Raw genomic sequence first — 21,466 nt, 5'->3', positions numbered from 1 at the left:
CTTTAATTCGGCAGCCCCCACGTGGATTTAAAGCCCCTTTTGCACCCGGTGTCAGACTCGGGTGGTTTGAATGGGGCTGGGAGGTCGCTGTTCCGGGCGGGGGTTTCGCTGCCCTGGGTCCCCCCTGTGCTGGTGAAACCAGGTTATTTAGGGCCAGTTTAGCCCGCGAAATCTCGATTTCCTTGGTGATAAGAGCAGAAATGCAGCAGGTGGGTTTTGTCCTTTCCGTGTTTTCCTTCCCAAGGGGTGAAGCAATGGCCCCCTGTCGCAATCGAGCGCCGTTTTCCATCGAGAGTTCCAGGAGCGGAGCAAAAACTTCAACACCCTCCATTTCTTTTTAAATATGGGGGGGACACAAAACTCTTTTTGGCCAGAAATCAGGTTTTCAATACAAACCACGCTGATGTTCATTTAACCTCAAAGTGCCTCGTGTAGGTCCCATCCAGCCCCGGTGCTGCCTGTCCTGGGGGGGTTTTTGGGAGGGGTGAAGCTCTTGTCCTGCGTTCACCCCCATTTCCCCATCTGTTCATATTCGCATAAAACTCTTGGAGCTTGGGGGGACGAACATGAGCTGTGACCGGGGCGTCCCCGGGGGTCGAGGCCGGGAGGAACTCGTGACAACGGTGCCCGGTGTGCATGGAGGAGGAAGATGCAGGAGCATTGTCCCCCCGGGGTTTGGGAGACTTGGGGACAGCTGGGGTTTTCCAGCCCCCTCCCCGGGGCCGTGTGTGTTCTGGAAGAGGCCAAGGCTGCTCGATAGCACCGCAGCACCTGCTTTTCTTCCCGTCCCTCCTTCCCCGTCCCCTATAAATCCTGGGTCGGCGCCGCCGCTGCTGTGGGTGACGCCGCGGTGATCCAGGACGATGCTGCGGCTCCTGCTCCTCGCCGCCCTCGCCCTCTGCGGTGAGTCCGGACCCACGGCCCTCGTTAACCGGTAACGATGGTGCTATGGGTTGTGTTTCATGCCCTCCCCGCTGTGTCCCGCAGGGCGATGCCTCGAGCCGGGTCTCCGGCCGGGTCTCCAGCTGGATCGACGGCCGGGTCTCCTCCAGCTGGATCGACGGCCGGGTCTCCTCCAGCTGGATCGACGGCCGGGCCAGCAGCCGGATCAACAGCCAAATCAGCACCCAGGTAAGGGGCCAGGTCAGCAACCGGATCAGCAGCCAGATCACCAGTTAGGTCAGCAGCCAAATCAGCAGCCGGGTCAGCAGCCAGATCACCAGTTAGGTCAGCAGCCAGGTCAGCAACCGGATCAGCAGCCAAATCAGCAGCCGGGTAAGCGGCCGGGTCAGCAGCCAGGTCAGCAACCGGATCAGCAGCCAGATCACCAGTTAGGTCAGCAGCCAAATCAGCAGCCGGGTAAGCGGCCGGGTCAGCAGCCAGGTCAGAAACTGGATCAGCAGCCTGGTCAGCGGCCGGATCACCAGCTAGGTCACCGGCCAGGTCAGCAACCGGATCAGCAGCAACCGGATCAGCAGCAACCGGATCAGCAGCAACCGGATCAGCAGCCAGGTCACCGGCCAGGTCAGCAACCGGATCAGCAGCAACCGGATCAGCAGCAACCGGATCAGCAGCAACCGGATCACCAGCCAGGTCACCGGCCAGGTCAGCAACCGGATCAGCAGCAACCGGATCAGCAGCAACCGGATCAGCAGCCAGGTCACCGGCCTGGTCACCAGCCAGGTCAGCGGCCGGGTCAGAAACCGGATGAGCAGCCCGATCAGCAGCTGGGTCAGAAACCGGATCAGCGGCCGGGTCAGAAACCGGATCAGCAGCCCGATCAGCAGCTGGGTCAGAAACCGGATCAGCGGCCAGGTCAGAAACCGGATCAGCAGCCCGATCAGCAGCTGGGTCAGAAACCAGATCAGCGGCCAGGTCAGAAACCGGATCAGCAGCCCGATCAGCAGCTGGGTCAGAAACCGGATCAGCGGCCGGGTCAGAAACCGGATCAGCAGCCCGATCAGCGGCCGGGTCAGAAACCGGATCAGCGGCCAGGTCAGAAACCGGATCAGCAGCCGGATCAGCAGCTGGGTCAGAAACCGGATCAGCGGCCGGGTCAGAAACCGGATCAGCAGCCGGATCAGCAGCTGGGTCAGAAACCGGATCAGCAGCTGGGTCAGAAACCGGATCAGCGGCCAGGTCAGAAACCGGATCAGCAGCCCGATCAGCAGCTGGGTCAGAAACCGGATCAGCGGCCGGGTCAGAAACCGGATCAGCAGCCCGATCAGCAGCTGGGTCAGAAACCAGATCAGCGGCCAGGTCAGAAACCGGATCAGCAGCCCGATCAGCAGCTGGGTCAGAAACCGGATCAGCGGCCGGGTCAGAAACCGGATCAGCAGCCCGATCAGCGGCCGGGTCAGAAACCGGATCAGCGGCCAGGTCAGAAACCGGATCAGCAGCCGGATCAGCAGCTGGGTCAGAAACCGGATCAGCGGCCGGGTCAGAAACCGGATCAGCAGCCGGATCAGCAGCTGGGTCAGAAACCAGATCAGCGGCCAGGTCAGAAACCGGATCAGCAGCCCGATCAGCGGCCGGGTCAGAAACCGGATGAGCAGCCCGATCAGCAGCTGGGTCAGAAACCGGATCAGCGGCCGGGTCAGAAACCGGATCAGCGGCCCGATCAGCGGCCGGGTCAGAAACCGGATCAGCGGCCGGATGAGCAGCCGGATGAGCAGCCGGATGAGCAGCCCGATGAGCAGCCGGATGAGCAGCCCGATGAGCAGCCGGATGAGCAGCCGGATGAGCAGCCGGATGAGCAGCCCGATGAGCAGCCCGATGAGCAGCCGGATGAGCAGCCGGGTCTCCGCGGGACGCAGCGGGTGGTCGGTGGCACCGAGGTGTCTTCGCACGCGTGGCCATCACAGGTGGGTCCTTCCCCGGTCACTGGTGGCTCCCCGGGGTCTCCCCCCCGGACCCTGCGCTGACCCCCCCACGTCTCCGTCCCCCAGATCTCCCTGCAGTATTACTCCAGCGGCGGGTGGCGCCACACCTGCGGCGGGTCCCTCATCCACAGAAACTGGGTGCTGACGGCGGCCCATTGCGTGGATCAGTGAGTGCCAAAGTTGGGTTTCTACCAAAACAACCTCTCCCGGGTGGCATTCGGGCCGCCCCAACCCGGCAGCGACGGGGCTTTGCCGGTCCTGCACTAAGGGCTTCCACGGACCGTGTCTGGGAGCACCTTCTGCTTGTGCTGATCCTTTCTCTACCGCCTCACATTGAAATAACACCGATTTCTGGCCCGATCCCGAGTTTTTGGCTTTCCCGGCAGGAACCTGCAGTTCCGCGTGGTGGCCGGTGACCACAACCTCTACAAGAGCGAGGGCAGCGAGCAGGTCTTCAGCTTGAGCAAGATCATCGTCCACCCCAACTGGAACACCAACAACGTGGCGGCGGGGTAAGGGCGGTGGGGTAAGGCCGGCGGGAGGGGGCCGGGGGGGGCACCGAGACAATGGGGGGGTCCTCACGCCGTGCTCTCCCTCCTGTCGGCAGCTACGACATCGCGCTGCTGCGCCTGGCCAGCTCCGCCACCCTCAACAGCTCGGTGCAGCTGGCGGTGCTGCCCGAGTCGGGCTCCATCCTGCCCGACGGCAACACCTGCTACATCACGGGCTGGGGGCTCACCCGCAGTGAGTGCTGCCGAATCCCCCCAAAACCTGGGAAACGGGGGGGTGGATGACATTGTTAAGCCCTTTGATGCCCCAGGAGGCATCACTTAGGGCTTTGTCCTGGGCACAGCGATGCCCAACGTTGGGTTGGGTTGGGTTGGGTTGGGGACCCTTGGTGGGATGTCACCTGCAGTGAGTCCTGACGGGGCGGCCCTGCCCTGAATCGCCCCAAAAACCTGGGAAATGAAGGGTGGATGAACGATATTCTTGAGCCCTTTGTTGCCGTAGGAGGCACCACTCGGGGCTTCACTCCAGGCATGGAGATGCCCAACATTGGGTTGGGGGAACCCTCAGTTGGGTGTCACCTGCAGTGAGTTCCGATGGGGCACCCTGGCCCTAAATCACCCCAAAGAAGTGGGAAACGGGGAGGGCTGAAGGAGATTGTTAAGCCTTTTGACGGCCCAGGAGGCATCACTTGGGGCTTTGCCCTGGGCACGGCGATGCCCGGCGTTGGTTGGCTTGGGTTGGGGGACCCTTGGTGGGCTCAGCTTTGGCAGGGGTGGGTCTGGCAGGTCTTTGCCAGCGCGGTGTTAACCAGAACCCGGTGTCACGCAGCCAACGGGCAGCTCTCCAGCGTCCTGCAGCAGGCCTACCTGCCCGTGGTGGACTACCAGACCTGCTCCAGGGCCTCCTACTGGAGCTCCACCGTCAAGAACACCATGGTCTGCGCCGGCGGTGACGGCATCCACGCCGGCTGCCAGGTACGGCCGCGGCGTCCCCGCCGTCCCCTCCCGCCGTCCCCCGCCCCGGTTCCTCCGGTCTCACGCGGTCCCTCGGTCGCGCAGGGCGACTCGGGCGGCCCGCTGCACTGCGTGGTGAGCGGGCAGTACCAGGTCCACGGCGTCACCAGCTTCGTGTCCGCGCTGGGCTGCAACGTCAAGAACAAACCCACCGTCTTCACCCGCGTCTCCGCCTACATCTCCTGGATCAACAGCGTAAGGCCGGGACCCGGCGCTGGGGTTGCGCTGCTGCTCCGGCCCCGCTCGGCTCCATCGTCTCTTCTCTTTCCAGGTGCTGGCCCAGAACTGAATGCTGTCAGGAGACCCCCGTCCCCCCTGCTCCATGTTTCCTTTTCGGGCTTAAAACCTGCAAATAGCATCAATAAAATCTGTTCCTCTATCCGGTGGTGGATGCTTTGTCCCTGGTCCGCCCTCCTCCATCCCTCGGCGTCCTCGTCCCCTCCTGTTTGTCCTTTGGCCGGGTTCCTCCTCTTCCTCGCTCCTTAGAAGGGCAAAGCTCCGGCCTCACGGGGCGGCCGCAGAGTCCTTGGGGTGGTGAAAACCTGGGGCAATTGTGCACATCCTGGTCCTGGGCTCCTCGGGGGGCTCCGGGTGGGATTTTTCCATCCGCCAGCTCCATTTTTCACCCAAACCCGACCCCTTTGCAACGAGGGACGTTGGGTTCAGTGGCCGGTACCACCTCGCTCCATTTAGCATCCCCGAGGAGCAACCCCACCTGGCACCCGGGGTGAAAACCAGCACCAAAACTGCACCAAAACCCACCCTGAACCCCAGCGCAGGCGCCGGCGGGTGCGGGTTCCCCCGCGCCGGGGGTGCAGGGGGAGCCTTTCCGGGGGTGCCCGGCGGATGCTTCGCCTCCCGACTTCCTCCGTGGCGAGCGCCGAAGCGCCGGGGCCGCCGCCATGGCCGAGGGCAGGAGCGCCGGGCTCTTCGCCAGGCAGGTCCAGAAGCGCTTCAGCCGGGCGCAGGAGAAGGTACGGGCGGCACCGCGGCGCTCGCGGCACCAAAACCCTTTATTTTCTCTTATCCCTTAATTCAGTCCCCACCGCGCGCTAAGGGGGGGCACAACAGGCAGCGCTCGGCACCCATGGGTGCTACGCGGTGTTGATTTGGGTGTCGTAAGGTGTTAATTTGGGTCCTTCTGGGTCAGCGCCATCGTTGCCCTGAGGCTTTGGCCTCGGTGGCATCTCCGCAAAGTCCCCCGAACCACATCGGGGGTCTCCAAAGTGGGATTTTTCCACCCAAAACACCTTCCGGAGGTGACGGGGGGACCTTGTGGTGCTGGCGCAGGGTCCCTCGGGCCGGCTGGAGGTGACGGTCCCCAGCGGGACCTGGTGACGGGAAAACAGCCGCGCAGCCCCATCGGCAGCACAGGAAGCGAGGGGGAAGGGCTGCGGAAACGGGGTGAATTGTGGCTGGTTTGGGGCCGTTTGGCAGCGTCTCTGTCTCTTTTTCTCCCCCCAAAAACGAGCAGGGGTATCTCTCATTTTGGGGGTGGCACAAAGCTCCCCCCGCTGAACACCCGCACCCCCGGGTTTCCTGGCTCGGGGCTAAATTCGGCTTCTCCGCGGTATCAGCCCCGAGCAGGCGCTTCCTGGGGGGTCAACCCCTCAACCCCTTCCTGGACACCCCAGGGTCCCCCACCGTGCTCCTCCGTGGTTCCGGGGGCACCTTCGGCCTCGCTCTGTCCTCATCCCCCCCAGGGTGGCACCCCGGGCTTCGCCTGCACCGCGACCGCGATCGGGGGATCGAGAGAGCCAGGGGATGGGGCAGCACCCAAAAAGTTGCCGTTTTCCCCTAAAAAGTCAAAGCACGGGGGCATGTGCTGAAATTTTGTGTCCTCAAGCCAAATCCCCACTCGGTGTCGGCTCCGTTGAACCATCAACACCAACCGAAAGGGGTTTTTTGGGGGTCACCCCCCCGGGGGGCAGCGCCGGGCTGGGGGCTGACGGTTTTTCCCATTTCTCCATCTCAGGTTCTGCAGAAATTGGGCAAAACGGTGGAAACCAAAGACGAGCAGTTCGAGCAAAGCGCCTACAACTTCCAGCTGCAGCAGGTGACGGGGGGACAGGGACGGGGGCACGGGGACACCCCCGTATGCCCCAGGGACACCCCCGTATGCCCTGCGGATGTCCCTGAGTGTCCCCTCCCTGCCTGGTTTGCAGAATGAAGGCAACAAACTCTACAAGGACCTCAAGGCGTTCGTGGGGGCGGTGAAAGGTACGGGACCCCAAAATGTGCTGGGAAGGGGTTGAGCAGCTCCGTGATTGCTCACCCGGGAGAACTGGAAAGAAATAGTAATAAGTTGTAATAAGTAGTAATAAATAATAAATAGTAATAGATAATAATAAATAGTAATAATAATAAATAGCAATAAATAATAATAGTAATAAGTAATAATAAATAGTAATAAGTAATAATAATAAATAGTAGTAAATAATAATAAATAATACATATAATGAATAATATATAATAAATACTAGCTAAATTAATATTAAATGATACTAAATATTAATAAGTATAATGAGTAATACTAAATACAATGGCTCATGGATAGCTGTAGATGGTGACAATGCTGGTAAGTGGTTTCCGACCCTAACCAATGGCGGTTGCCCCCCGGCGCAGTGATGCACGAGAGCTCCCGCAGGGTGGCCGAGACGCTGCAGGAGATTTACAGCCCCGAGTGGGACGGCCACGGGGAGCTCAAAGCCATCGCAGACGTGAGCCCCCCGACGCACCCCCGGGGTCCCCTTGGAGCACCGGGCGAGGGGGGTTGGGTGGGAATTGGGGGGTTTCACCCCGTTTCCCCCTCTGTGCCCCCAGAGCAACGACCTGCTGTGGGAGGACTACGAAGCCAAGCTGGCGGACCAAGCCCTGCGCCTGATGGAGAATTACCTGGCGCAGTTTGGGGACTTCAAGGTACCCCGTGTCGGGGGGAGAGGGGCCGGGGGCCCGATCCTGGCTGACCCCCCGTCCCGCAGGAGCGCATCGCCAAGCGGGGCCGCAAGCTGGTGGATTACGACAGCGCCCGGCACCACCTGGAGGCCCTGCAGAGCGCCAAGAAAAAGGATGAGGCCAAGATCGCCAAGGTGGGACCCCCCCCGGTGAACCCCTCCCGTGTCCCGGCCGTGTCCCCAAAGCCACAGCCCCTCCCGTCCCCCCCAGGCCGAGGAGGAGTTTAACAAAGCCCAGGCGGTGTTTGAGGATCTGAACAGGGACCTGCGGGACGAGCTGCCGGTGCTGTACGGCAGGTACCGGGTGTCACGGGGCTGCGGGTGTCACAGGTGGGGGGACATCATGGGGCTGGGGGTGTCACAGGTGGGGGACATCACGGGGCTGGGGGTGTCACAGGTGGGGGACATCACGGGGCTGGGGGTGTCACAGGTGGGGGGACATCACGGGGCTGGGGGTGTCACAGGTGGGGGACATCACGGGGCTGGGGGTGTCACAGGTGGGGGGACATCATGGGGCTGGGGGTGTCACAGGTGGGGGACATCACGGGGCTGGGGGACGTCACAGGTGGGGGGACATCGCAGGGCTGGGGGTGTCACAGGTGGGGGGACATCGCGGGGCTGGGGGTGTCACAGGTGGGGGGACATCGCGGGGCTGGGGGTGTCAGAGGCGGGGGGACATCGCGGGGCTGGGGGTGTCAGAGGCGGGGGGACATCGCAGGGCTGGGGGTGTCAGAGGCGGGGGGACATCGCAGGGCTGGGGGTGTCAGAGGTGGGGGGACATTGCAGGGCTGGGGGTGTCAGAGGTGGGGGGACATTGCAGGGCTGGGGGTGTCAGAGGTGGGGGGACGTTGTGCGGCTGGGGGACCACATGGGGTTAGGGGACAACAAAAGGGTTGGGGGACGTCACAGGTGAGGGGACATCGCAGGGCTGGGGGTGTCAGAGGTGGGGGGACATTGTGGGACTGGGGGACATCGTGGGGCTGGGGGTGTCAGAGGTGGGGGGACATTGTGGGACTGGGGGACATCGTGGGGCTGGGGGTGTCAGAGGTGGGGGGACATTGTGGGACTGGGGGACCACTTGGGGTTAGGGGACAACAAAAGGGCTGGGGGACATCAGAGGGGTTGGGGGACATCAGAAGGGCTGGGGGTGTCACAGGGGCTTAGGGACACCGCAGGAGTCGGATGTGACCGTAGAGGTTCAGGGGCACCGCGGGGCTGGGGGACACCGCAGGGACGATCGCGCCCCAAAGCCGGTGGCACCTGCAGCCCCCCCTTTGGCAAAGGCACAGCCCCCTCCCAAAAAAGCAAAACGTCCCCAAAACCTGTTGGCTGGGACGGGGTCCCTGAACCCCCCCCGACTGCCATGTCCCCCCAGCCGCATCGCCTGCTATGTGAGCATCTTCCAGAACATCTCCAACCTGCGCGACGTCTTCTACAAGGAGATGAGCAAGGTGGGGGGGCAGCACCCCAAAAAGCCCATGACACCCCCCCACTTCGGCTACACCGGTGCCGGCCACCAGCCTTGCGCTGTCTTAGTTGGTGTGATAACGCTGCTGTTTGGTTAATACAATAACGTAGAGAAGGTGGTGGCGGGGGGCACCGGGGGCCCCTCTGATGGTTTTTGTGCCCCCCCGGCAGCTGAACCGCGACCTGTACGAGGTGATGAGCCGGCTGGAGCAGCAGCACTCGGGCAAGGTCTTCGTCGTCAAAGGCGTCTCCAGGTGAGGGAGGGGACAGGGCGGGGGGGTCACGGTCACCAGTGTCCCCCACACACCCCAAAAGGCAGCGGGGGGGACGCAGCGCCAGGCGGGGGTGAAGGAGCACGTCCTGGCACAAGGTCAAGGACACTCTGGTGGTGCCGAGTTGATGAGTTTGCCAGTTGTGCGGGGGGTGACGCCGCGGTGTCCCCAGGGCGATGGGACATCACCCCCCGCCCCCCCGCAGCAGCCGCCGCTCGCTGGTCATCTCCGCACCCGTGAGCCCCCCGGCCATGGTCCCCCACCCCGGGAAGGCACCGGACTGGCCGCCCGCGCTGGGAGCGGAGGTGACACCGATGTCCCCCGGGACGGGCAGCGGTGACGCCGACACCGTCTCCAACGGGGACCTGGGTGTCACCGTCCCCGGGCCCCCACCGGCGTCACCCGCCAGCGCCGGGTCCCTGTCGGAGACGGCGTCGGTGTCCAGCGAGGAGGCCCTGGAGCCCGTCACCGTCACCAGAGCTCTGTCCCCAGAGCCGGGGACACCGGTGACAACCGTGGAGCCGGGGACACCGGTGACAGCCACGGAGCCGGGGACACCGGTGACAGCCACGGAGCCGGGGAATCGCTCCTCTGACCTCACCGAAAACCAGGGTCCGGAGCCGGCGGGAGCCACCAGTGGGGACCAGGGGGGACCCGAGGACATCGCCACGTCCCTGGCGTCCCTGATTGTGTCCGAGGCCATCGCGCAGGCGGCCGGTGCCGCGTCACCACAGCCACCACAGCCACCGCAGTCACCGCAGCCGGACAAAGCCACCACACAGGACCCCCGTCAGCCGGATGGCGCGGCCACCAGCGCTGAGGGTCCCGAGGAGCCACCGTCCCCCGCCCCGGGCGTCCCCCGCGGTGTCACCGCTGCCGCGGCCTCTGGGTCCCCAGGCGAGCGCGGCGGCTCCCAGGGGGACACGGAGGTGACGGAGGTCGAGCCGACGGTGGCCAAAACTCAGGTGAGGAAGCTGTGGTGACGGGAGGGGACACATTGCGGGGGGGGACGTCACCCTGACCCCCCGGCCACACTCGGGCCGTCCTGGCTCTGGTTTAAGCACAAATTCCCCGTCACCCCCGTGTGCCCCCAGGAGCGAGACCGTCCCGGGACGGCAGAGCCGGGCGCCAACCAGGACCCCCCCGCCAGCGAGACCCTCACCCACCTCTGAGCTCCGCAGCCGGAGTTGGCGGTGCCGCGGGCACCGTTCTGTTAAACCACAGCCCCAGCGCGCTTCCCCGTCCCAAATAAAGGCAGAAACGTGCTGACACGGGGCGGAAACGCCGGATTCCCTCCTGGAAACGCCCGTCAGCGGGTGCGGGGCAGCGCGAGCACGGGCGGTCCCCGGTGCGGGTGCAGGGGGTGTCACCGTGTCCCGCACACCCGGCGCCGCTGCCTGGCGGTGACTCAGGAAAAAGGCACCGAGCCGGTTTCGCCGGTGCCCGGAAAACGTGCGGCCGTGCACAAATCAACCGCCCGTCCCCCCTCCCCGCGCCGCGAACCCCCCGCACCGAAGCCAAAACCCATTGCCGCCGGTCGACAGCGGGCGCCGGGCCGGATCCCCGGCCAGGGAGGGGTTAACGGGGCGGCGGGGGGGTTTCGGGGTTTTATGGTTATTGCAGCCGAACTGGAAAGGTGAGGCAGGAAAAGGGCAACGCCTGCGCCCGGCCCCGCCGCACGTGGGGCGCAGCCGCCCACAGCGCGCAGGTACGGGCGTCCCGGCCACCCCCGCTCCCCTTCCCCGGGACTCTGGGGCTCGGCACCGCGGTTGTGCCGCGCAGCGCGGCGGTTTGGGGAGAAGGTGAAACGTGGGCGCTCGGCCGCGGGTTCCGGTTGGATTTTGGGGGGTGGGAAGGGAAAGTTGGGATCTCGCTGCGGCGGGAGACGGAAAAGCCGGCGGGGAAGGGGAGATGGGGGTGGGGGGGAACGCGGCTTTTGGGGGCTGGGGGAGGGATGGGGGGGTGGTCGTGCCGTCGTCTGTGCGCTGGGAATGGGAATAGGGACGGGAATGGGGGTGGGATTGGGAATGGAGGTGGGAATGGGGATTGGAATGGGAATACAGATGAAAATGGGGTTTGGGAATAGGAAGGGATGGGAATGGGGTGGAAATGGGGATTGGAATGGGGATGGGAGTGGGAATAGGGCTGGAAGTGGGGTTTGGAATGGAATGGGACTGGGGTTTGGGAACGGGGCAGGAAGGGGATGGGAACAGGACAGGAAGGGGATGGGAAGGGGACGGGAGCAGGACAGGAATGGGATGGGAACGGGACGGGAGCGGGATGGGAAGGGGATGGGAGCCGGGCTGCGGCCCCGCTCCCGCCGGCTCTCACCGGAGCTGCGGGGCAGGAGCTGCGGGGGGGTTCTGGGCGGGGAGGGTTCTCTGTGTCAGCTCTTGAGCAACTCGGCTCTGGGGCAAGAATGAGGAAGACGATGATTGCTCTGTCGTTACTGCTCTACCGCCCCCGCCTCGCTCTGCAGAGCACGTGCGGACCCGGGACGGGAGCGCGTCCGTCTGTCCCTCTGTCCGTCTGTCCGTCTGTCCGTCTGTCCGTCTGTCCGTCTGTCCGTCTGTCTCCGCGACTCCCGGAGCCTCCGACCTGCACCAGGTGACCCGCACCCCGAAACACCCGAATGCCCCCGTATCCCGGGTTTGCCGCGCTGGGGGCTCATCCCGCGGTGCCCGGGGCTGGACCGGGGTGGGGGCGCCGGGGGGACCCCCCCTCCCCAGCTGCCGCCTCCCACGCCTTCGCCTCTCTTCCCTTAAACCCCAATCTGATCTGTTTTGGGGGGAAATTTTAGGCATTTTTGGCTGCAAAGCCACCCAAGCAGCAGCTGCTGCTCCGCGGGAAGGCGGCGGCGGGCTTTGGGAAGCCCCACAAGCTGGGTTTAGAGCAAAGCTGGGTTTGGAGCAAAGCTGGGTGTGATGCAAAGCTTGGTTTAACACGAAGACAGCTTTAATGCGAAGATGGGTGTAAAGCAAAACTGGGTATAAAGCAAAATTGTGTTTAAAGCAAGGCTGCGTTTAATGAAAAGCCGGGTTTAATCAGAGCTGGGTTTAATCAAAGCCGGGTTTAATCAAAGCTGGGTTTAATGAGCTGCTGTCTCGTGCCCTTTTGAGCGCAGGGGCAGTTGTTGCATTTGGAGGGACCTGCTGGAGATTTGGGGTCCCGGCCCGAGGCCGTTGGGTCCCCGGCTGCTGGGAAGGGGGGAAATAATTTTCCCAAATTCCTGTGAAATTTGAGCAGATCCCGTGAGCCCCGATGTTCCCGGCGGATCCCGCGCAGCTCAGCCGGTTGTTCCCCAAAGCCGCGGGGTCAGCGGCCGAGTCGGTGTCCCCGTCCCCCGCAGCCGGGGTCCCCGTCCCCCGCAGCCGGCGCCCCCGTCCCCCGCAGCCGGCGCCCCCGTCCCCCGCAGCCGGCGCCCCGCGCTCCCGCTCTCCCGTTTCCTCTTCTTTCCAAGCAGAAATCCGGGTCTGTTGGCTCCTGACCCCCAGCGGCGCGGCCCCGCGGAGCCGCTGAGCCGCCCGTGCCCGGCGCCGGCCGCACCCCGCGCTTTTTGGGGGGTTTCCCCGCGTTTCCATCCGTTCATCCTCCGTTCGCAGCGGCAGCAGCAACCGCAGCCCCCGCAGGCGGACTGGGGAGGATCTGGGGGCAATTCAAAGCTCTTGAAGTCCGGGAGCGAATCGCAGCGCCGGGGGCTGGTTTTCCCTCGTCTCCATCACCCCAAACACAACCTGTCGGGACCTCGCGTGGGGATTTATGGCTTTTCTTCCTTTTATGGTTAATTTATACTTTTGTTTTACTCTGAAGGAGCAGGAGCCGATGCGATGGAAGGAGAGCAGCCCGCCGTGAGCGCAGGTGAGACCTCCCCAGCCCCGACCAGCTAAGCCCGGCCCAGCCAAGGCCGGCTCAGCCTCACCGAGCTCCTCCTCTCTGTCGGGCGATGAAGAGGAGCTGACCACGCCCTCGCTGAAGAAGGCCCAGACCCCCCCTCTCCACGAGGACGCCAACACCGCCGTCATCGCAGGTGGGGCCGCTCCCGGGGGTCCCGCCGCCCCGGTCGGGTTGAGCGGGGTTCACCGCGGCTTTTCTCCGCAGTCGTCATCACCCTGGTGTTCCTCACGCTGCTGACCGTGCTGGTTGTCATTGTCACCTACCTGTACCGGAACAAGGGCACCTACCTGACGTACGAGCCGCCGGCGGAGCCCGAGCGGGCGCTGCCGCTGGAGGATGCTCCGGCCAGGGAGAAAGAGGAGTATTTTATCTAAAACCCCCCTCCTCAGGTTCCAATTCCCTGGAGTCGTGGGTCTATAAGCTGCTTTTCTTTTCCTTAATTTATTAAACCGTGGAAGGAAAATTCAACAGACGCGATTGGGGAGGACGCACCCGTCTGCTCCCTTCGGTGCTTTAAAATACACCCCGGGGACAAACACCTCGGAAAACCGCTTGGCTGATCTTTGTCCTCCTTACCTCCCAAACCACCGGTTCTCTTCTCGCGCCGACTGAGGGCCGGGGGCTCAGCGCGGCCGATCCGGAGCCGCGGTTGAGCACGGGTGTCAATAACGTCACATATTGGGGGCACGGGAAGCCCCGGCGTAGCCCACAGACCGGAGGCCGTTTTGCCCCGCGAGGCTCCAAACCTCGGGGGACCCCAGTTTGCTTCGTCCGCTAAGCCGGGTTTAGCGCCAACAGACCCGGGGCGGTAGCAAAACCTTCGCAAGGTTCCTCCTTTAAATCAAACCCGAGAAAACCAGCAAGACAAGAGCAGCAAAGGGGGAAGTTCCCGAAGCAGCGGCGAAGAGGAAGCGAGCGAAGCCGGGCGGGGGCCGCGCCGCGGGGTTAACGCCACCGGCACCGGGCTCAAACGTTCAAAATAGTCTTTATTCTACTTCTTTTTTTAGTATAAAAAATCCACGAGTTAAGTGCACCACAGTGTGTACAGAGACGTGATGCTGGACCTCGATAACAGTCAGTCGCATGGTTAACACGGAGACGCGGACGCAGACCAAACCCAAACCTCCCCATAAAATCGATTCCAATCGCATCTTTTTCTTCGTAAAAGAAAAAAGAACAACCCCAAAACACTGAGGATCCCTGAAATATTCTTTGAACCCCAATAAGACTTCGTGATGGCTGAGCCGGTTTGAGCTCCTAAAGCCAGGAAGAGTGAATTTGGGGCGGCTGGAGTCGCTCCCTGCCCTGGGACAGACGCAACGGCTCCTCCGCTCCGCCGGCCCCAAGAGCTTTGGTGTCAGAACACCGGGTTGAGTTGAAAAAGAAACAGCGGGAGTTTGTTTATTGAGCAGCGTTCTGAAGCCTCGTTAGCCCGGGAGGACGCGGCGTGGCGCTGGAGCCAGGCGTGGCGCCGGAGCCAAGCGTGGCCTGGAGCGGCTCGAGTGTGCAAAGAACCCAAGATCGCTTGGAGCGGAGGGCAGAGGCGGCGCCGGCCGCGCCGCGTCCCGGGGGAGGGAAAGGCGCCCGAGTGCCCCCCGGCTCCCGGGGGTGCCTTTGTGTCGTTCTCACCCTTTTCGGGCGGTTGGTGGCCCCGGGTCCAGCGCAGCGGCACAAGGGGACCTGGCTGGAGAGCGGCTCAGCGCCCGGCGGTCACCGCGGCAACGCCAGGCGGCCGGGTCGCCGATAACTCGGTGAATTAACCCCCCCACCCTTCCCCGTTGGGGCCGAGGCGCCGCCATCGTTAAGGGAGCTTTGTTAAAGCCCCCCCGCTCCCGGGAACCGCGACGTGGGGTTAATAGGGACTAAAGCGGTTAGGTGGTGAGAAGTGCTGACGGTGCGTGGTTTTCCCTACAGAAACGTCGCCCCCGCGCCCCGGCCCCGGCCCCGGCCCCCCCTTCACCAGATGCTGTAGCCGCCGTCCGAGCCGCCCAGGAAGAAGTTCCCCTTGCGCTGCGTCACCAGGACGTTGGCCCCCTGCATGACGGCCAGCTGGGCGCTGCTGGGGGGGCAGCCGGGGGGCGGCGGCTGAAACACAAACAGGACGGGCCTGGGTTGGGGACACGGAGCCACCCAGAAACCCCCCAGCGATGTCCCCGCCGCTTGGGACCCAGCAAACTTGGAGCAAGAGGCCGGGGGCTGGTGGGAAACGCTTGGTGCCCCGTGCGTGCTGGGCTAAGCCCGGCTTAACCCGGGGTTTTGTCCCCATGGGCGGGCCTAGAGCGGGACCTGCACATGGCCATGGGTGGGAAATCTGGGGGGCAGGAACGTCCCCCAGCCCCACGGGTGAGAAATCTGGGGGGCAGGAACATCCCCCAGCCCCACGGGTGAGAAATCTGGGGGGCAGGAACATCCCCCAGCCCCACGGGTGGGAAATGTGGGGGGCAGGAACATCCCCCAGCCCCACGGGTGAGAAATCTGGGGGGCAGGAACGTCCCCCAGCCCCATGGGTGGGAAATCTGGGGGGCAGGAACATCCCCCAGCCCCACGGGTGGGAAATCTGGGGGGCAGGAACATCCCCCAGCCCCACGGGTGGGAAATGTGGGGGGCAGGAACGTCCCCCAGCCCCTGGAAGCCCCACACTGGGGCCAGCACTGGCCACGCGGTGGTTTTGCCGCCCCCAGGGCCACGCGCCAGCCCCCACGGCTCCAGAGCCACAACTGGAGCAGAACCATCAGCCCTCAGCGTGCACACGGGACCCTGCGCTCCTCCAAAAGGGTAAAAACCCACGCGTTTTCTCCAAACTCGAGGGATTTCTCGCCCCGGGGGGGTTTGCAGGGCACGTTTGTACTCACGGGGATGCTGGCGGTGCCACCGGCGCCAAACCTCGCTCCGGCGTCAAAGCCGCCGTCCACCAGCACCGTGGAGCCCGGCGGATAAACCGGCCCCACCGGGTAATAGGCCACGGGCACCGAGGAGCCCATGGGCCCCACGGCCAGCGACTGAGCCACGGGCAGGAACACGGAGGCGCCGGGATAGGCCGCGGACATGGTGGGGACGGTGGCAGCGCCCAGGGGCACGAAGCTGGGCCGGTAAAGCTGCGAAAAGGCACAACCCAGAGCGTAGAGGGAGGTTACTGCGCACCCCCCGGTGCTCGCTCGGCCCCTGCCCCACGCAGACCCCACCCCCCAGCCCTACACGGACCCTCACCCCCCAACCCCAGCCCCACACGGACCCTCACCCCCTGCCCCACGCGGGACCTCACCCCCCCAACCCCAGCCCCACGTGGAACCTCACCCCCCCACCCCAGCCCCACACGGACCCTCACCCCCCCACCCCAGCCCCACACGGACCCTCACCCCCCCACCCCAGCCCCACGTGGACCCTCACCCCCCCACCCCTGCCCCATGCAGACCCTCAGCCCCCACCCCAGTCCCACGCAGACCCTCACCCCCAAACCCCAGCCCCATGTGGACCCTCACCCCCCAACCCCTGCCCCACGCAGGACCTCACCCCCTGGCCCCAGCCCCACATGGAACCTCACCCCACCACGCCTGCCCTATGTGGGACCTCACCCCCCAACCCCAGCCCCACGCGGACCCCACCCCCAAACCCCAGCCCCACACGGACCCTCACCCCCCACCCAGCCCCACGCAGACCCCACCCTCAAACCCCAGCCCCACGTGGAATCTCACCCCCCACCCCTGCCCCATGTGGACCCTCAGCCCCCACCCCACCCCCTCCCCACGTGTTTGATTTGGGGATGGAAACTGGACATTTTTCCCCGTTTTTGGAGAGTCTCCCCCACTCCAACCAAGAACTGCTATTGTCAACGTGTTTTACGCTGCCAAACGAGACGAATTTGTCACCCTAACCCCACGGGGAAGTTTGAACAACGTTTACACGTCCCCTGGGTGATTCGGAGCGAACCTGGGGACCAAGCGCTGCCCCCCAGGCAGAAAGCCCTGTAGCTCTGAACTTGCATGGCTATGTCCTGTTTGGTTGAATTGGGGAGGGCCCCGGGGCGAAGGAAGCGTGGGGGGCGCCCCATACCTCGGAGTACGCGGGGGGCGCGTCGGTGTAGGGCGGCGGCTGCAGGGGCAGAGTCGGGGGGTACACGGCGGGGGGGCCGGGGGGCTGCACGGGGTAGGACGGCTGCGGGGGGTACGGTCCTGCGGGGACAACGGGGGAAATCGGGGGGGTTGGTTGTTAATTAGCGCGGGCAAAGCAGAAATAACGATAACGAACCAGATCATTCCGGGGAGCCCCCCCCGGGCTCTTCGTGGTTTGGGGGGCACAGCGGGGTGGTGCTGGGGGGTTTGTCCCCGGCCCCCCCGAGGTGTCACCCCCCCTGTGATGAGGGGGTCTCGCCTGCTCCAACCCCCCCGTGTCACCCAGGGGGTCCCCGGGGTCACCCCCCGTGGTGCAGCGGCTCTGGGACATCACCCGGGGGGGTCCCCCTATGACATCACCTGGTGGGGTCTCCCTGCTAGGACATCACCTGGGGGGGTCTCCCCCCTATGACATCACCTGGTGGGGTCTCCCTGCTATGACATCACCTGGGGGGGTCTCCTCTCCTATGACATCACCTGGTGGGGTCTCCCTGGTGGGGTCTCGCCCCTATGACATCACCTGGGGGGGGGTCCTCCCTGCTATGACATCACTTGGTGGGGTCTCCCCCTATGACATCACCTGGTGGGGTCTCCTCCCTATGACATCATCTGTGGAGGGGTCTCCCTGCTATGACATCACCTGGTGGGGTCACCCCCCTATGACATCACCTTGGTGGGGTCTCCCCCTTATTACATCACCTGGGGGGGGGGTCTCCCCCCTATGACATCACCCGGGGGATCCCTGCGTCACCGGGGTGGTCTCCCCCACTTCAGCGCCGCCCCCCACCTAACGCGGTCCCCCTTTACATCACTCGTGGGGGGGATCCCTCTCCCTTCACCCACCGGGGTCCCCTTTACGTCACCCGCGGGATCCCCTATGTCACCCGGGAGGGTCTCCCCCGCCCTCCCCGCTTACGTCACGCCCGGGTCCTCCCTACGTCACACCCCCGTACGTCACGGGGGTGGGGGGTGGGTCCGCCAGGCGCTCACAGGGTTAAGGCCGGGCCGGTCGCCATGGCAACGCGCGCTCCCACCCCCCCCGCCCCGCTCCCATTGGCCGCCCGGCTCGCGCGGTCACGCGCTGCGGCGCCGCCCTTAAAGGCGCCGCGTCCCGGGTCGGAGGGGAGGGAGGGAGGGGGCGCGGGGCAGGGGGCGCCGGCGGCAGCGGCAGCCGGCGGCAGCGGCAGCGGCAGCGCGGCGCGGTCCTTGCCTTTGCCGTTCATGGCGGGCGGCGCTGGCTCCGGGGCGGCTCCCGCTCTGCCCGCGCCGCGCGCTTCCTGCTCGGTGTCACCGCGGCGCTGCGGGCGGGGCGGGCGGGGCGGGCCGGGGAAGGGGCGGGGCAGGAAGCGGGAGCCGCGCGCAGCCGCCCTCGCGCGCGGGGGGCGGGGCCGCGCCGGCCTTAAAGGGGCCGAGTGGGGAGGGGTCCCTAGGGCTTGAGGGAGGGCGAGTGGGGCCTAGGCCGGCCCTAGCGCTGAGATGAGGCCTTAAGCAAGGCCTAGGTGGGCCCTGGAGGTGAAGTGGGGGTCCCTAAGGAGGGTCTGGGGGTGGCTGGAGTAGTGGGGAGGCCCCGGGTAGGCCCAAGGGGTGAGGGGGGTCCCTGGGGCCTGAGATGGGGCCCTGGGTCGGGCCTTGGTGGGCCCCACACAGGCCCTGGCATTGAGGGGGGACCATGAGCAGCACCTGGGGAAAGGGGGGGTCCCCACTATGGCCCGTGGTGCCCTGGCCCTGCTGCTTGTCCCCCAGCCTGGGGCAGCCCTGGGGACACCGGGGTCCCCCCCACATCCCCCCCGCGTCCACCCGGCGAAAGGAGCCGCCTGGGAGCTGGCAGTAAAGATCAATGGAAGTGGCTGGTAACCTCCGGATACTGTTCAGCTTAATTAAGCCTTGAGGACCGTGTGGAGCGTCAGCCGCTCGTTAGCGCGTTGTGCTGGTTCTAAACCCAGCTCCTTCCCGTGGGCTCTGAGTGCGGCCAAAATTCTGCCGAAAAGCCAAAAATGTCGTCGGGCGGGTGCGTTCTCTGGGTTCTGCTCACCCAGCGGCGCCGAGAGACCTCGGGATGCTGATGGGACTGAAACACCCTGGTAATCCAAGCCCTGGAGTTTAGGACGCGGTAAAAGCGTCTGGTCCCCACGCTTAATACCAGCCCCAGCATCTACCTGGGCTCAAAGGCATCGCTGGCTTAAAGGGGGAGGCTGAGGCTTCTCTTGATGGTTTTTAGTGAATTCGGGGTGAGTTTAGGGCCCTAAATTCTGTGATAAAATCTGTTGCAGGGGCTCTGGCGCCAGACGGGGCTCGCTCTGGAGGAGGTGCCACCCAATCCAATGATCCCACGTGCAAACCTTGGTTGAAAAGTAATGTAAGTGGATGGCGTTGGGAAGACCCCCGAAAGTGTAAAAATGCCCCTTTTTGCGTGATTCTGATGAACCTGGCTGTGTTTTGGCCGGAGCCTGGGGGCACAGCGCTCCTTTATTTCCGTCTCAATCAACAATATCATTGTTCTCCTGCCTATTTAAGCCAGCGCCTCATGAATAATGTACCGGCTGCCTGATGAATATGCACGGCGGCTGCTGCGCCGGGGAGGGCGCCATCCATAATTCATGCCTCAAAATGTTCTTCACCTCCCAACCGTACAGCGACCGTTATATATATATCTGTCTATATATTTACCCTTTAAAGCAGGAGAGAGGCCGGCTCGGGATTTTTTGTTTGAACAAACGTGTGTTTTTCCTCTTCGCTGTTCTCACCAGGCAGAAAAGTCCCCTGGGAAGGGCAGGAGAGGTTTGGCAGAGCCGGGCTCTGCGGAGGGACCCGCCTTACACCCCTTGCGATTCATCTTATGGGCGTTTCTATCGCCTTTGAGAGCCTCTTGGGATTCCGAGAAGGGGGCAGAAAACTCCAGCCAAAAATAATGGGAGATGGAACCGGAGGCCGATTTACACCCACACACCTGCACTAAACCCCCCTGCGGTCTTTGCAAAGCCCGCGCTTAAGCTCAGGTTCGGGGAAGCTGGGCAACCAGAGTCGCTGTGCGGCGTGGGGGCAAAATCAAGGCCTGGGGCCGTTTTGCTGCGTTTTCAGCCATTTAGGGTTTTGGAATAAGCTGGTTGGGGGTATCTGCTCCTCGCAGGGCTGGAGACCTGTCCGTCTTTTAATTTTCCTGACCAACAGGTAATTAAATCCTCCTCCCCTCCCAAACGAGCTGTTTCCTGAAGGAAAACCAAGCTTTCCAGCACTGCTAAAATCAACTCCTGTGCAAGGAGGAAATCGGGAATGCGCCGTGCGGCCTTTTCCCCGTGCGTGTCCTATTGAGCGTATGCCAATGTGTGCAAACGAGCCTGAAATCCAGCGAGAGGGGGGCATTAAATCTTCACCATCCCGGCGATGGGAACGTGGTGCTTGGGGTCTGCAAAGGGTGACCCCAAAACCAGGGGTCTGGGGGTTTGGAGGAGTTGGGGGGCCTGGAGGCGGCTTTTGGGGGCTCTGGCACTCTGGGGTCTGGGTTTTAGGGGTGTCTGGGACTGAGAGCATCTGGGGTTGGGGCCAGATGGATCTTGGGGGTCTGGGATTTGGGGGCTCTGGCTGTTGGAAGGGGGGGTTTGGCTTTGGGGAGTTCTGGGGTGTTCAGGACTGAGGGGTCTGGGCTGAGTTTGGGGCCCTCCTGGGGCTGGAGGGGGCTCAGGGGGTCTCTGGTTTTGGGGTCTCCAGGCTGGGCACTCTGGGGCTCTGAGATTGGGGGGGGTCTTGGTACTGGGGACTCTGGTCTGGGGGGTCTCTGGTTCGGGGGTCTCAGTGCTGGGGGGGAGGTGAATCTTGGGCTGCGGTATCTGGCTGGGGGGGCCCTCTGGCTGTTGGGGGGTCCCTGTCCTGAGGGGTTCCGTGCCCCGAGGGGTCCCTGTCTGGGGGTGCCCCTGTCTGAGGGGTCCGTGTCCAGGGGGTCCCTGTCCTGGGTGTGGGGGTGTCCCTGTCTGAGGCGTCCGTATCTGGGGTGTTCCTGCCTGGGGTCACTGTCCTGGTGTCCCTGTCCCGGGGGGTCCGTGTCTGGGGTCCCTGTCCTGGGGTCACTGTCCTGGTGTCCCTGTCTGGGGCTGTCCCTGTCCCGGGGGGTCCGTGTCTGGGGTCCCTGTCCTGGTGTCCCTGTCTGGGGCTGTCCCTGTCCTGGGGAGTCCGTGTCTGGTGTCCCTGTCCTGGTGTCCTTGTCCCGGGATCACTGTCTGGGTGTCCCTGTCCCGGGGGGTCCGTGTCCCGGTCACTGTCCCGTTGTCCCCGTCCCGGTCGGTGCCAGTCGGTGCCCGGGGTGTCCCTGTCCCGGTGTCCCGGCCGCTGGCGGTCGGTGCCCGGGATGTCCCGTCCCGTCCCGTCCCGTCC

The 21,466-nt window shown here is 64.3% G+C and overlaps 4 protein-coding genes and 1 long non-coding RNA gene across 7 annotated transcripts; 4 read left to right on the top strand and 1 right to left on the bottom strand.

Moving 5' to 3' along the window:
- The first annotated feature begins 51 nt into the window (after positions 1-51).
- Positions 52-4,784, top strand: CELA1 (chymotrypsin like elastase 1). Its single transcript, XM_071800030.1, has 8 exons — positions 52-926; positions 2,793-2,864; positions 2,949-3,049; positions 3,269-3,394; positions 3,490-3,626; positions 4,221-4,366; positions 4,451-4,600; positions 4,677-4,784. The coding sequence occupies exons 1-8, from the start codon at positions 864-866 to the stop codon at positions 4,692-4,694; spliced, it is 813 nt and encodes a 270-aa protein (XP_071656131.1). The 5' UTR covers positions 52-863; the 3' UTR covers positions 4,695-4,784.
- A 440-nt stretch (positions 4,785-5,224) lies between these two features.
- On the top strand, positions 5,225-10,369 carry BIN2 (bridging integrator 2). The gene is made up of 11 exons (XM_065858975.2): positions 5,225-5,379; positions 6,381-6,461; positions 6,571-6,625; positions 7,031-7,125; positions 7,229-7,324; positions 7,387-7,494; positions 7,571-7,656; positions 8,735-8,810; positions 8,998-9,080; positions 9,304-10,063; positions 10,193-10,369. Exons 1-11 carry the CDS (start codon positions 5,308-5,310, stop codon positions 10,268-10,270), a joined length of 1,590 nt encoding a protein of 529 aa, XP_065715047.1. The 5' UTR covers positions 5,225-5,307; the 3' UTR covers positions 10,271-10,369.
- Positions 10,370-10,513: 144 nt separating this feature from the next.
- On the top strand, positions 10,514-13,542 carry SMAGP (small cell adhesion glycoprotein). 3 transcript variants are annotated; one of them, XM_065859017.2, is made up of 5 exons: positions 10,514-10,900; positions 11,578-11,705; positions 12,909-12,956; positions 13,048-13,125; positions 13,197-13,542. In XM_065859017.2, exons 3-5 carry the CDS (start codon positions 12,926-12,928, stop codon positions 13,364-13,366), a joined length of 279 nt encoding a protein of 92 aa, XP_065715089.1. In that variant the 5' UTR covers positions 10,514-10,900; positions 11,578-11,705; positions 12,909-12,925; the 3' UTR covers positions 13,367-13,542. The 3 variants fall into 3 exon arrangements, with proteins under 3 accessions (XP_065715089.1, XP_071656040.1, XP_071656041.1); XM_071799939.1 differs by having other exon boundaries at positions 10,746-10,806; XM_071799940.1 differs by lacking the exon at positions 10,514-10,900 and having other exon boundaries at positions 11,412-11,705; positions 12,915-12,956.
- A 416-nt stretch (positions 13,543-13,958) lies between these two features.
- DAZAP2 (DAZ associated protein 2) lies at positions 13,959-18,427 on the bottom strand. Its single transcript, XM_065859014.2, has 4 exons — positions 18,312-18,427; positions 17,043-17,161; positions 15,845-16,087; positions 13,959-15,077 (listed from the first exon to the last, which is right to left on the bottom strand). The coding sequence occupies exons 1-4, from the start codon at positions 18,322-18,324 to the stop codon at positions 14,949-14,951; spliced, it is 504 nt and encodes a 167-aa protein (XP_065715086.1). The 5' UTR covers positions 18,325-18,427; the 3' UTR covers positions 13,959-14,948.
- Positions 18,428-18,538: 111 nt separating this feature from the next.
- LOC139825783 (uncharacterized) lies at positions 18,539-20,510 on the top strand. Its single transcript, XR_011735984.1, has 3 exons — positions 18,539-18,613; positions 19,372-19,457; positions 20,270-20,510. It is a non-coding gene; the product is annotated as an uncharacterized lncRNA (long non-coding RNA).
- Positions 20,511-21,466: the final 956 nt, after the last annotated feature.

Source organism: Patagioenas fasciata, chromosome 28 (genome assembly GCF_037038585.1).
Source record: "Patagioenas fasciata isolate bPatFas1 chromosome 28, bPatFas1.hap1, whole genome shotgun sequence".
In the NCBI taxonomy this organism is placed as follows: domain Eukaryota; kingdom Metazoa; phylum Chordata; class Aves; order Columbiformes; family Columbidae; genus Patagioenas; species Patagioenas fasciata.
Note: the sequence above shows the minus strand (reverse complement) of the source record. Positions and strands in the feature narration are given on the sequence as shown.